Below are 12,876 nucleotides of genomic sequence, written 5' to 3' on the forward strand. Positions count from 1 at the left end.
GTCTCAAACTCTGTTGGTTCTTACTAGGTGAAAGACTAGAATTGGGGATCCACTATTCTGTTCTTAAATTTATTGTAGTCTGAACTTCAGTGTTTAGGTTGCTATGTCTGTTTTATCATTGACTCACCTTCCAGCCAGATTATCCAAGTAGTTCTTTCTCTCCATTTTTATTCTGTAGCTCTTCATTAAAAGTAAAAATATGAATAGGAATTATTTTGTGGTGTATTTTAACATTTGAAAAAGGACTTGTGGGAATGTGTTGTGTAATCCCCCTGCCCCGTTGTGCATGGTAGACAAGCACTCTGCCACTGAGCCCCATCACATCCTTAATTTTCTTTTTTTAAATGTGGTTTTTGTTTTAGAATTTTCTCTCTTAGGATGGAACTGGTTGATAGGTGTGTGTGTGTGTGGGGGGCGGTTCTTAAGGGTCCTCCCCACTTTTTTTTTTTTTTTCAAATGCTGTCATACTGTGTGCTGGAGAGTTTCCAAGCTTGCACTGAACAGATACTATTAACAGTGAGTGAATTTGGAGTGCTTGCAATGGCAATCATATGTACTTGTGGGTGGCATTTTCAGATTGCTCCTGACCTCACTCAGATTGGTGACTAGAGTGATACTGGGAATGCTTTTAAAAACTGTTTTGGTGTAGAGGAAAGGAGATATCTGGAGGATTTTAATAGAGTAGTAAACTCCAAGAGATTGATTTTTGCAGATGTCAATTATGTTATTTAGAAGTAGATACTTTTTAAGAAAAAAAGGTCTTACGGTACAGTATTGCCTTTTTTTTTTTTTCAGTTGTATGTGGACACAGTACCTTTATTTTATTTATATATGATGCTGAGGATTGAACCCAGTGCCTCACACATGCTCGGCGAGCACTCTACCACTGAGCCACAACCCCAGCCCCAGGATTGTCTTTACCAGACATAAGGAGCAGATTTTAGGTAGTTGGATGGGTATTAATTTTCCTGCTTGTTAGGAACAATTTGAGAGAAATAGCCAAGGAAATTTTCCTCTAAATTGAATAGAACCCTAAATGGATTCTCCCTGACTTTGGGAAATTCTTCATTGCATGCTTTGTATTTCACTTTGATTCATGACTGAACATTCCTACATCCTTTTTTTTTTTTTTAACTTTGAAGTAGATACTTTTTTCTGTCTTTTTAGAAAAGGTACAGACTGGGGCTGGGGATGTGGCTCAAGAGGTAGCGCGCTTGCCTGGCATATGTGTGGCCCGGGTTCGAGCCTCAGCACCACATACCAACGAGGATGTTGTGTCCGCCGAGAACTAAAAAAATGTAAAAAATAAAAAAAATCAAAAATTCTCTTTTTCTCTCTCTCTCTCTCTCTCTCTCTCTCTGTCTCTCTCTGTCTCTCCCCTCTCTCACTCTCTCTCCTCTCTCACTCTCTCTTAAAAAAAAAAAAGAAAAAGAAAAGGTACAGACTATAGAAAGGCTGGCAATAGAACACTGTTAAATTGTTTTTATTCTAAAAGCTGGAGGCATATAGGATTTTAATAAAAGTGAATACTTTGTATCTTTTGATGTAACTTCCCTTTAGAGATTTTGCTTCCTGTTTAAATTCTGTCTCTTCCTGTCTGCTATTTAAATAAAAGGTAGCCAATTTTCAGAGTCATAGTTCTTAAAAAAAAATTATTTTATGAAAACTTGCTAGCTCAGCTTAAACTTAATTTGTGTCAAAGAAATGATATCCTATGATAGTGAATGTTAGCAGCTTGTCCCAGAGTTTACTGTGGGTTTGTTCAAGTCACCCCTGCTCATTTTGGCACTTTTGTTCTTTGGAATACAGCCATGGATGAGGCTTGCCATTGGAGTTTTTGGTCTTTTTGGGGATGGTGAAGGTTCAGACACATGAACAGAATTGTAGGCATGATACGTGTTACAGATGTATAGATGGTAAACAGATATTCTGATTTCTATGTATTGTTTGGGCATAATTAGGATTAGATTCTCCTTTCCAGTGTCCTGGTTGGGAAGATAATTATATGTACTATGGGATAGTGAGGACACTGAAAAGGGAGGAACATATAACTTTGCCTGGCAGAGATCAGGGAAGTCTTCCCGGAGGAAAATGATTTGTGAGCTGAACATTAAAGGGTAAGTAAGAGGTAGGCCCATCAGAGAGAGGATGAACAGCGAGAGAATATATCAATGAATGTATTTGCAAAGTGTGTTGATTGGGTAGATGTATATGTAGCCTGGCAAAGTTTGTAGCCTGGCAGTGTGGCAGTCCTGTGGAGAAATAGGCAGGGACCAGATTGTGAGGTCCTTGTATGGTAGGCTAGTGAGCACCTACTCTGTGCCAGACACTATAGGCACTTTTACTTACATTCTCTGAACTTTGAAGAGAGAGGACATCAGTGTCTTTCAAAAGTGAGGGAACTTTGACTTGGGTTATATAGGTAACTTGCTTTAGTTTAGAGAACTAGAATTTGAATCCAGGCCTTCTGGTTCTAAAGCCTGTGCTTTCCTAGTGGGTTTGTGGACTTTGGAAACTTCAGCTTTGCTATATGTGATTAGAGAGCTATTGAAGGATTTTTTGGGGAAATGGGGTGATGGGTACTGGGGATTGATTGAGCCCAGGGATATTCTGCCATTGAGCTACACCCCCAGTCTTTTTTTTTTTTTTAATATTTTATTTTTTAGTTGAAGGTGAATTTTTTATGTGGTGCTGAGGATCGAATCCAGTACCTCACGTGTGCTAGGTGAGCTCTACCACTGAGCCACAACCCCAGCCCCACAACCCCAGCCTCACCCTGAATCTTTTTAAAATTTTATTTTGAGATAGGATTTTGCTATGTTGCTCAGCTTGGCCTCAAATTTGCAATCTTCCTGTCTCAGACTCCCACATTGCTGGGATTATTGGCATGTGTCACCATGCCTGGCTTGTTGGAACATTTTAAAGCAGGAAAGTGATGAGGATTGGTTTGCTTTGTTGGTTTGCTTTGTTGGGTTGACCTCAGGCTACAGCAAGTGAGTTCTGCCAAAGCAGGAATTTGGTCTTGTTTACTATGAATACCTAGAATTGTGCTTGGCACAAAGTAGATATTCCATGTATTTGTTGAATGAAGGGTGACAGCAGAATAAGAAACGATTTGAGGAAAGCAGGACTGGACTCAAAGGTATTAGTGATGAAGTTTATTGTGTTGGAGCCTGGGAGACACATGAGAGTGAAGGATGACACCTGCCTTTCTGAATTAGTAATTAGAAAGGTTGCCAACCAAAGTAGAGAACATAAGAGGAAGAGTTAGTCTGGAGGAGAGATAAATTTGGATTATGATTAGATGAATTACAAGTAGACAGTCAAGAGTGTATGTTCTGTATAGACTGAATCTGTAGCTTGGGGTGAAGTCAGGGCTAGAGACTGGGATCAGAGTTTATCAAAATTCAAGTAGTAATTGACACTATGAGAGATAATATCCAAGGAGATTAAAAATTGAAATGAGAGAGTCTAAGAATGGGTCAGTGAGAAATAGTTTTATTTTAGTGTCTGCTTCTCCAAACTTTGAATTCTGGTAGTGTTAAAAGCTTTTGTTGATTCATAAAGAATGCCTTCAGCAGCAGTCCAGTAAGACTATGTTGATTTACATTTTATTGATAACAGAACATACTTGGTTATAATGGTTTAAATGACTGTGAGATGTTAGGTTGGAGTCACTTCAGCAGCTGTACAGATAGAGGAAGTACACAGATAGCAATGGCCTTTTCCCTTTGCTTAGAAGAATAACGTTTCTAAAACAACTTCTTAAAGCAAGACAGCTATAGTGTTTCACTAAGAAAAATACTGCAGCAATTTAGGTATATAGATGATGCCAACATAAATGGGATGTTCCATTTCTCATTGCTTGCTTATACAGAATCAGCATCATGTTGTTAAATGGCAAAATCTTCTGGGCTAGTTAATACCAGGATTTCACAACTCAGTGGCACCATTTTAAAATATGGGTACTATTAAATTTCCTTGGGAAAGAAAATCTGAACAAATTTCTGACTTTTATTGTGTAGTTTAGCCATATTAATGCATCAAATGAAGCAGTCATCTAAGTTGCTAAGGTCTCACATTCTATGTTAAAGATAAGTGTCAGCCTGGGTCATTGGCATACACCTGTAGTCTCAGCTACTTGGGAGGCTTTGGCAGGAAGATCCTAAGTTCAAGGCCAGTCTGGACAACTTAACAAAATCCTGTCTTCCAAAAAACAAACAAACAAAAGCACTGGGGATGTAGCTCAGTAGTATAAAGCATCTCTTGGTTTAATCCCCAGCACCCCCCAAAATTAAAGAATATTCATGTCCTTAGAATTGAAAATTTGGCCATTTCATCCACTTTTGATATAGTTAATATGTGTAATTTGATTCCCAAAGTAATTTTGTTTTTCTTTTTCCTGTGCTGGGGATTGAACCTAGGGCCTCACATATACTGGGCAAGTGCTCTATCACTGAGCGGCATCCTCAGCCTTAAATTAATTTTAACCATGGAAAAACTATAAACTGTCACTAGTGGTCCCTCATAGCAGAATTGTAGCCCATGATGTAGATTAATGGAAATAAATGGAAATTGCACACTGAAATCAGGACATTTATATTTCTTCAGGTATTAGAAAACTACTCGGATGCTCCAATGACACCAAAACAGATTCTGCAGGTCATAGAGGCAGAAGGACTAAAGGAAATGAGGTTTGTATTGCTCTTGTTGCTTAACATGAAGGTTTCATAGGACTTGTGTCTTTCTGTAGTTGTGCAGTGATCTGTGTAAGTCTACCCATTTGTACACCTGTGCTTGTGTGTCTGGTGGTAGTGTTGAACTATCTGTGACCCTCTGAGTGGAGGGTGGGAGTGGGTACAGCGTCTTTTCCTGCCTTTGCCCTCCCCTAGGTCTTGACCTAGAGCTTTTTCCTGGAAGGAGTCAGAGCACATTTCTCTTGTATTGTTTTGTAAGTTTCATTAATATAGAAGAGAGCAGGCCCTAATAGACTCTGCTGTGTCTTAACTACTCTTCTTTCTATGCTGTAGCATTAGTCCTTTCCTTTAGAATCAAACAAAGGTGGTCTCATTTGTGTAGAATCCCTAGTTGCCCCTCATTCTAACTATTTATGATATGAATATATTAAGTTTTAGAGTGATCTTGATTTCTTAAGATCTAGTTTTCATAGAGAAGCAATAAGTTAAAAGTAACTCTGTCTGTAGGCAGGAAAACCAGTGACTCTGAGCCTCATCTCTCTTTACCCTTACCCCAAACCTTTTTTTTTTTTTTCGTACTGAAGAATACCAAGTGTGCTTTACCACTGAGCCACATCCCAACCCTTTTTAATTTTTGAGACAGGGTCTCATGAAGTTTCTGAGGGTCTCACTAAATGGCTGAGGTCTTGAACTTGTAACCTTCCTGCCTCAGCCTCCTGAATCACTGAGATTATAGGCATGTGCCACTGCGTCCAGCTGCTTTTTTTCTTTCTTTTTTTTTGTTTTAATGGAGGAAGGAGGAGAGCATATCAGTTTTTTCTTGGTTCTCAAAATACATGATGTTTTTGTTGGTCAAGCTTTAACTGCTTGAATTAACCTTTTAGGTTCAAAAGGTACTTCCTTTCCAATTGTCAGATAAAACACTCTTGAATTGATATTTAGTGGGGAGGGAAGAATAGAATTACCTAGGTCACCTTTATTCAACTTGTACCTATGCACTGTGTAGTATTATAATTGTGCTTTATTTTTGTTTTTATTGGCTATTTCCATCTTGCTGCTGTCTGCACTGCTATTGGACCACTATGCTTATTGAAGGTAAATTAGTCCTTTTGGTACAGGTGAAATTGAGAACCTTAACTTGTTTCTGCTTCTTGCTTTTGTAGGAATTATGAAGCAGTCAAGGTGGCTTGTGATGAGTGAGCAGCTCAGTCATTTGTAGACAGATATAGTGTGTAGGAGTTACAAAAGGATCTGCCAACATGCCATTCCCCTTTGTAGCAGAAGTGCTAGCACACCCACTTGATGCTTCAGATTCTGCACCAGGTTTCTTTTAAGAGATTGATTTTTGGTGAAAGTTTTTATAGTATCCAGTGTGTTCCAAAACAGAATAAGTAATAGTTTTTTTTTTAATATTTATATATTTTTTTTGTTGTAGATGGACATAATACCTTTATTTATTTTTTATGCTGAGGATTGAGCCTAGGGCCTCAGGTGTGCTAGGCGAGCACTCTAACTCAAGTTAGAGTGTTTCTGAGGGTCTCACTAAATGGCTGAGGAAATAGCCCCAAGTAATAGTTTTTTGATGGCTTTTTTAAAATATAGAATTTATTTTTAACACTGTAAATTAGGGCCTCTGTAAATTCTGAAAAATACTAAGAGGCTTTGCTTAAGATATTTTTTTTTAATTGTTTTTTAACATGCTGGGGAGAGGGATGACAAGGTGAATAGGTGGATCCTATCACTAATGTGCTAGTCCCAAACTTTGTATTAACAGGCATTTATATTTTTAACAGTTTTTCTATTTTAAGTTTTAGTAAGTAGCCACTGTCTTAGTAGTGATTATTTTTGTGAACTACTGTTGTGGCAGGGACCAAGGAACAACTTAATGTGCTCTTTTTAGTTTAATGTTTAAGCATTACTGGGTACTAAATCCATTTGCCTGACTTTTTTCCTTTTTCAGACAAATTTAAATAATTGCTCTTAAGTAGATGTAGAATAAAATGCAACCGCCTCCTTCCCAACAGAGAAAATGCAAATGAAATACTGTTCCTTTTGTGCGCGAATTAGAAAATATTTAACAGAAAAAACAAAAGGTATACTTGTTTTATTGGGACAGTTCCATTGATTCTGTGGTCTTTGTGTTGATAATGGTATCTGGCAATTTCTGAGCATATGTAGGTTGAAATTTAGAGGCTAGGAAACTTGGTTTTGTTTTTCATAGTATAATTAACATGTAAGTTTTAACATTTTATTAAAATATAATTTGAAAAACTTGTGGTTTTCCTGAAATTTCTTGGAATTTGGTTCATAGTCTCGGAAAGCCCTGTGGATGTTGATTTCGAGTATCACATAACATTTCTTATCCCAGATCTCTCTGAGTATGATTGGGTCTTCGATTAGTAGGCCCATGGATTTATATGATCCTCATCCATCCTTTTGTATTTTACAGTGGGACATCCCCTCTTGCGTGCCTCAATGCCATGCTACATTCCAATTCAAGAGGAGGAGAAGGGCTGTTTTTTAAATTGCCTGGCCGAATCAGCCTCTTCACACTCAAAGTAAGTAACATGAAATGTTTTAGTGTAGTGGTTCTCAAGGTTTGATGTGCGTAAGAATCACTTGGTAGGTCTGGAATGGGCCCATGAATTTGTTTTTTTTTTTTTTTTTTCTTTTTTTTGGTACTGGGGATTGAACCCAGGGGTACTTTACCACTAAGCTACATCCCTAGCCCTTTTTATTTTTTATTTTGAGACAGGGTCTTGCTAAGTTGCTGAGGCTGGCCTTGAACTTGTGATCCTCCTGCCTCAGCCTCTGGGAGTCACTGGGATTACAGGTGTGCACCACCATGCCTGACTCTGAATTTTGTTTCTCTAATAAGCAGTCCGGTGACACTGTTGCTGTTGGTTGTTAATGGCATTTTGGGATATTATAGTGTGGATAGACTATTAGGAATTAAGTCATATTAGCTGTTGTTTCTCTGTTCAGCAGCTTTGCTTGTCTATACCTTTGTAGATTGGAAGCAATTGAAAGCTAAGTGTGTGTGGGGATAATTGCAAATGTTCCTTAATTAGGATTTTGTTTGTAATAATGTTGTGAAGGATAAATTACTGGGCAGCTAAAGTAATACCTACTCCTTGGAAAATAACTGAAATGTGAACATTAGTATTTACCAAGTGACACTAATTACAATGCAAGAGGTAGAGTTCATAGTAAAGCTTAAATAAGGCTGAAATGAACACGGTAATTAATTTTCTACCATTTCTGATGTTTCGGCTATCATTTGGACCATGAGTCTGCAAACTTTTTGTGTAAGGGCCAGAAAATAAATATTTTAAGTTTTGTGGGCTATATTGTCTCCATCATAATTACTCAACCTCTCCATTGTAGCAGCAAAGTAGTTGTAGACCTTCAAATGAGTGGATCAGGCTGTGTTCTAATAAACAAATGTTTAATTATAGATGTTTGTTTTGTTTACAAAAACAGCTGATGGACCAGATTTGATTTGGGGCTTAGTTTGCTGACCCTTGATTTAGACATAAGATGATTTGTTGAATGTAGGGAAGATGAAAAAAAAAAACAAACAAACTTTTTTTTTTGAACAGGGGATTCTACCCAGGGGCACTTTACCACTGAGCTATGAAGGCAACATGCTATGAAGGTTAAGCAACGTGAATCAAACGACATGCTATGAGGCAACATACAATGAATAGGGTCTTGCTAAGTTGCCAAGGCAGTCCTTGAACTTGGGATCCTCCTGTCTCAGCCTCATGAATCATGAATCATGTATCCAACTACATTATAGACATGCACCACTGCATTGAGTGTGGATACTGATTTATTTATTTATTTTGGTTCTGGGGATTGAACCCAGGGGTACTTACCCACTGAGCTACATCCCCATTCCTCTCTTCCCACACTTTAAATTTTATTTTGAGATATGGTCTCATTAAGTTGCCCCTGCTGGTCTCCAAATTGTGTTCCTCCTGCCTCAGCCTCCTGAATTGCTGGTATTATAGGCATACACCATTATGCTGGCTTATTTTAATTTTAATATGTCTGAATTAACTCCATTTTATGAACCTGCACAGGCTTATGGATGTTCTGTTTGTCTGCAATCCATGTTGGAAGTATGTTGATTGAAGATGAGCTAAGGACATGACCTTTGTTTCACGTTGCTTAATCTTCATAGCATGTTGCCTGTTGGCCTTGCACATCTGTAAGCATCAGTTTGTCTATGTTGGGTTTGGATTAATGGTTTGCTTGTCTGGTTCCTCCAGTTAGACTGTAAATTCAGTGAGGGGATAGACTATATCTTATTTATTTCAGGATCCGTGGTATTAGATGTTTATTTAATGAACGGATTGGTGAGTAATGGCTGCATTCTGAAACTTTCTTATCTTTTTTGTTTTGATGTGATAAATACTGCTTATAGTTTCAGTGAAACTATTTCTAAATCTGCCTCTGATGTCTAGCCATCTCTTCCTGTGGCTTCAGTAGAATTTTAATTTGCTTAATTGTGTGTCTTCTCAATGTTTTTGACCTATTAGAAAAGTAGTATTTGCAGGGCTGGGGATGTGGCTCAGTGGTAGAACGCTCACCTCGCACGTGCGAAACCCTGGGTTCAAACCTCAGCACCACATAAAAGTAAATAAAGTATTATATCCAACTACAACTAATAAATAAATAAATAAATAAATATAAAGAAAAGCAGTATATGCAAATTAACAGAACTGGAAGTATAACAGAAAGTGAAAGTAAACCTATAAAATTCTGCGACCTGTAACTTAAATAATATGTGAAAACAATGAATTGATCATACTTTCTTCACATCTTTGGGTTTTTTTTTTTTTTTTTTTTTTGCTGTTGTTGTTTGTTTGTTTTTAGTTGTAGATGGAACACAATATCTTCATTTATTTATTTTTATGAGGTGCTGAGGATCGAACCCAGGGCTTCACACATGTGAGGCAGGCGCTCTACCACTGAGCTACGGCCCCAGCCCCACATATCTTTGTTTTTTACTTTATTCAGTTAACCCATTTTGTTTCATCGTCCCAGATGTGGAATACCCCTAAAAACTTAAACTTAGCAACAGATATACCACTTCTGGTAACTTTGAAATAATTAAGTTCCAGAAAAAAAACTTGGAAATTCATGGGTTTATATATATTTGAGCCACTTCCCATATTGATTATATAAATATACTTTCTTCGGGGCTGGGGATGTGGCTCAAGTGATAGCACGTTCGTCTGGCATGTGTGCGGCCCGGGTTCGATCCTCAGCACCACATACCAACAAAGATGTTGTGTCCGCCGAGAACTAAGAAATAAATATTAAGAATTCTCTCTCTCTCTCTCTCTTTTCTCTCACTCTCTCTTTAAAAAAAATAAAAATAAATATACTTTCTTCTTTTACAAGACTTTTGTAAGCATTCCAGATTCAGGTTATGAATGGGAGGTAATTTATTAGTCTCTTGTTAAATACCTCATAAACACCACCCTGTCTCCCAGAAGTTGCACAGGCATTTATTTTATTCAGGAGTATCTAAGAAAGAGTACCAAATAATCAGAACCAGCTGATACCATCTTGATCACCTGAGAATTCAAGTCTGCCCAATAAGCTCCCAAGTCAAAGTGATGTTAAGCATTTTTTTTTTTTTCAATCCTTAAAAAAAAAATTTTGCAGGCTGGGGATATAGCTCAGCTCAGTTGGTAGTGTGCTTGCCTTGCATGTACAAGGCCCTGGGCTCAATTCCCAGCACCACACACATACACAAAAAATATTTTGAAAATTTTGAAATCTACAAGAAATTGAAGGAATACTATAGTGAATACGCCACCCATCTAGCATTTACCTAATTGTTACAAGTTTTTCACATTTGCCTTATCCTTCTTCTATATATGTGTGCATTTTTTACAAATCATTTGAAAGTGTTAAGTAAAGACATGGCAGTTCACCTTTAAATATTTTAGAATGTATGTTTTAAGAACAATGACATTTTTCTGCATAAGCATTAAAATATATATAATCCCTATGCAGAATTTTCTCTAATTGTTCCAAAAATATTTATGACTTTAAGATTCATGCATTACATTTGCTTGTCCAGTCTCTTTAATCTCTGTAATGTATAAAAATTCCCTTGCTTTCTTTGTCTTACACGGTATTGATATTTTTAAATAATCCAGGCCATTTTTATAGAATTGAATTAATTTTTAAGGAATTAGCAGAGTAGGAATCTTGGTTATTTCCAGATTGCTTTATATATATATTTTTTACTGCCTAGATCGTGTGTACTGTTTCAGGTTGTGACCCAAAGCCACCTAGCAGAAAATAATGGAAGTGGTGGGTTGTGGTCTACCAAGGGCTAGTTTGGTCAAAATTTTGTCTGTAGTAAGGGACAAAAGACACACTAGTTGGGCTGGGATTGTGGCTCAGTGGTAGAAAGCTTGCCTCACATGTGTGAGGCACTGGTTCAATTCTCAGCATTGCATATAAATAAATGAATAAAATAAGGTCTATCAACAACTAAGAAAATATATTTAAAAATTATTTAAAAAGACACCAGTTATTGAACTCACATTTCTCATTTTTCCTTTTCAAGGATCTCTAGTGATCCTGTGAGATCCTTTGGAATTTTCTTAGCCTAAGTTTTCCCTCATGTGTTAAGGAAAAGCTTGTGTGCAGAATGGGTTGGTAGTTTTTTTTTACGATTTTGAAATTTATTTTGCTGAGCCAGCAAGGTCCAAGTTTTATTTTATTCATGTGATTATGCTACTTATTTGAAAATAAGAAATATTTTTTGAGTTCTGGATACATTTGTGTGCCCTTACTTATGTTTACCAGAAGTTTACTGATAAGCAGGGAATATTTTGGGGGTATGCCACAGGGTTCCTTCTCTGATAAAAGTTGTTCTGGTATGTTCAACATTTTATATAGAGACACTTGTATTGGTACTTAGTGAGTATTAGTCCTGGGATGGATGGAATAGATACATCCATCTCTATTTTGAATCCTGGATTCAAACTGCTTTCCTTAAGCTTTTCCTGATATCATCTGTTAGTGTTGATCATTGCCTAATTAGAGGTAGAATTTATATTGTTTTTTATGCCTGGGATTTCCTGTTGCCATAAAACAATGTGGACTCCTTTATAGTGTTCTGTGTTTTTAGTACTTTAATACTGAAATACTGTGTTTTTGTTTGTGACTCTGGTTTTATCACTGATGAATTTTAACTTTAAGAGTAGTGAATGGTCATTCCAGCACTCACTTTCAGGCATATCTGCAATCATCTCATTCCGTTTTGTTATGGAATGAGGCTCAGAGAAAGTTGTCACTTAAAGCTATTACCATTTATTTATACCTCATCTGTTGATAAGAGAGCTAGTTCAGCTTTTAAGATCTTTTCTTCTCAGTTAGAAAGCTCAGTTGAAAATATATAGAATACCTAAAGTATTGGAAAACAAGTTTGTAAAAGAAAGAGACTACATTTGATGTATCCTTACATTAAAACCAACAGTTTGCAAATAAAGGAAAAAGCAAAGGGAGATGTGAGGAGATAATTGTTGAATTCTTCCAATTAATTTTTATGCACAATTCCCGCACTTGCCAGCAGTTTTCTAATTATTTATATCACCATTAAATACTGAGAATGAGGAAAGGCAAAAGCTCAGATTTAGGTAGAATCTGTTATTTGAAGGTAAATAGCAGAATCCATTTGATATTTGACAGGTACACAGCAAACAGTGGCCTTTTGTCTCTTTAAAATGCAAATTAGGCTGAGTGTTGTAGCATAGATTTATAATCCCAGCAGCTCTGGAGGCTGAGAAAGGAGAGAGGATCACAAGTTCAAAGCCAGGTTTAGCAATTTAGTGAGACCCTTTCTCAAAATAAACTGGAGTTAGGTCTCAGTGGTTAAGTAACCCTGAGTTAAATCCCTGGGACCAAAAAAAAAAAAAAAAAAGTTTAAAATGCAAATTAAATCTGTCACTCTCTTGCTTGGTTTTTGCCTATTTCTCTAAATTATTCTCTTTGCATTTTCTTGTGGTCTTTGAATATCTTTTAGCTTATAGTCTGTTTCTCAAACACCTCAGACTTCAGGATACACTTCAGGGTCATTGCACTTGGTAGTCCTGCTGCCTGGAAACTGGTAACTTGGCATTTGGGTTTCTGTCCAACAGTGTTT

The 12,876-nt window shown here is 37.0% G+C and overlaps 1 protein-coding gene across 4 annotated transcripts in view; it reads left to right on the forward strand.

Annotated features, from left to right (window-relative positions):
• Asxl1 (ASXL transcriptional regulator 1) overlaps nucleotides 1-12,876 on the forward strand; it is a 76,019-nt gene that overhangs the window by 2,314 nt on the left and 60,829 nt on the right. For 2 of the 4 annotated variants that reach the window (XM_040276573.2, XM_040276574.2), the window contains exons 1-3: nucleotides 442-516; nucleotides 4,612-4,694; nucleotides 7,147-7,255. In XM_040276573.2, the coding sequence (XP_040132507.2) occupies nucleotides 457-516; nucleotides 4,612-4,694; nucleotides 7,147-7,255 (252 nt within the window). In that variant the 5' untranslated portion in view covers nucleotides 442-456. Of the gene's footprint in view, nucleotides 1-441; nucleotides 517-4,611; nucleotides 4,695-7,146; nucleotides 7,256-12,876 lie in introns of those variants that run through there. The other 2 variants (XM_078051592.1, XM_078051593.1) reach the window with 2 other exon arrangements.

The sequence above is a fragment of the Ictidomys tridecemlineatus genome, chromosome 5, assembly GCF_052094955.1.
Source record: "Ictidomys tridecemlineatus isolate mIctTri1 chromosome 5, mIctTri1.hap1, whole genome shotgun sequence".
NCBI classification, from domain to species: domain Eukaryota; kingdom Metazoa; phylum Chordata; class Mammalia; order Rodentia; family Sciuridae; genus Ictidomys; species Ictidomys tridecemlineatus.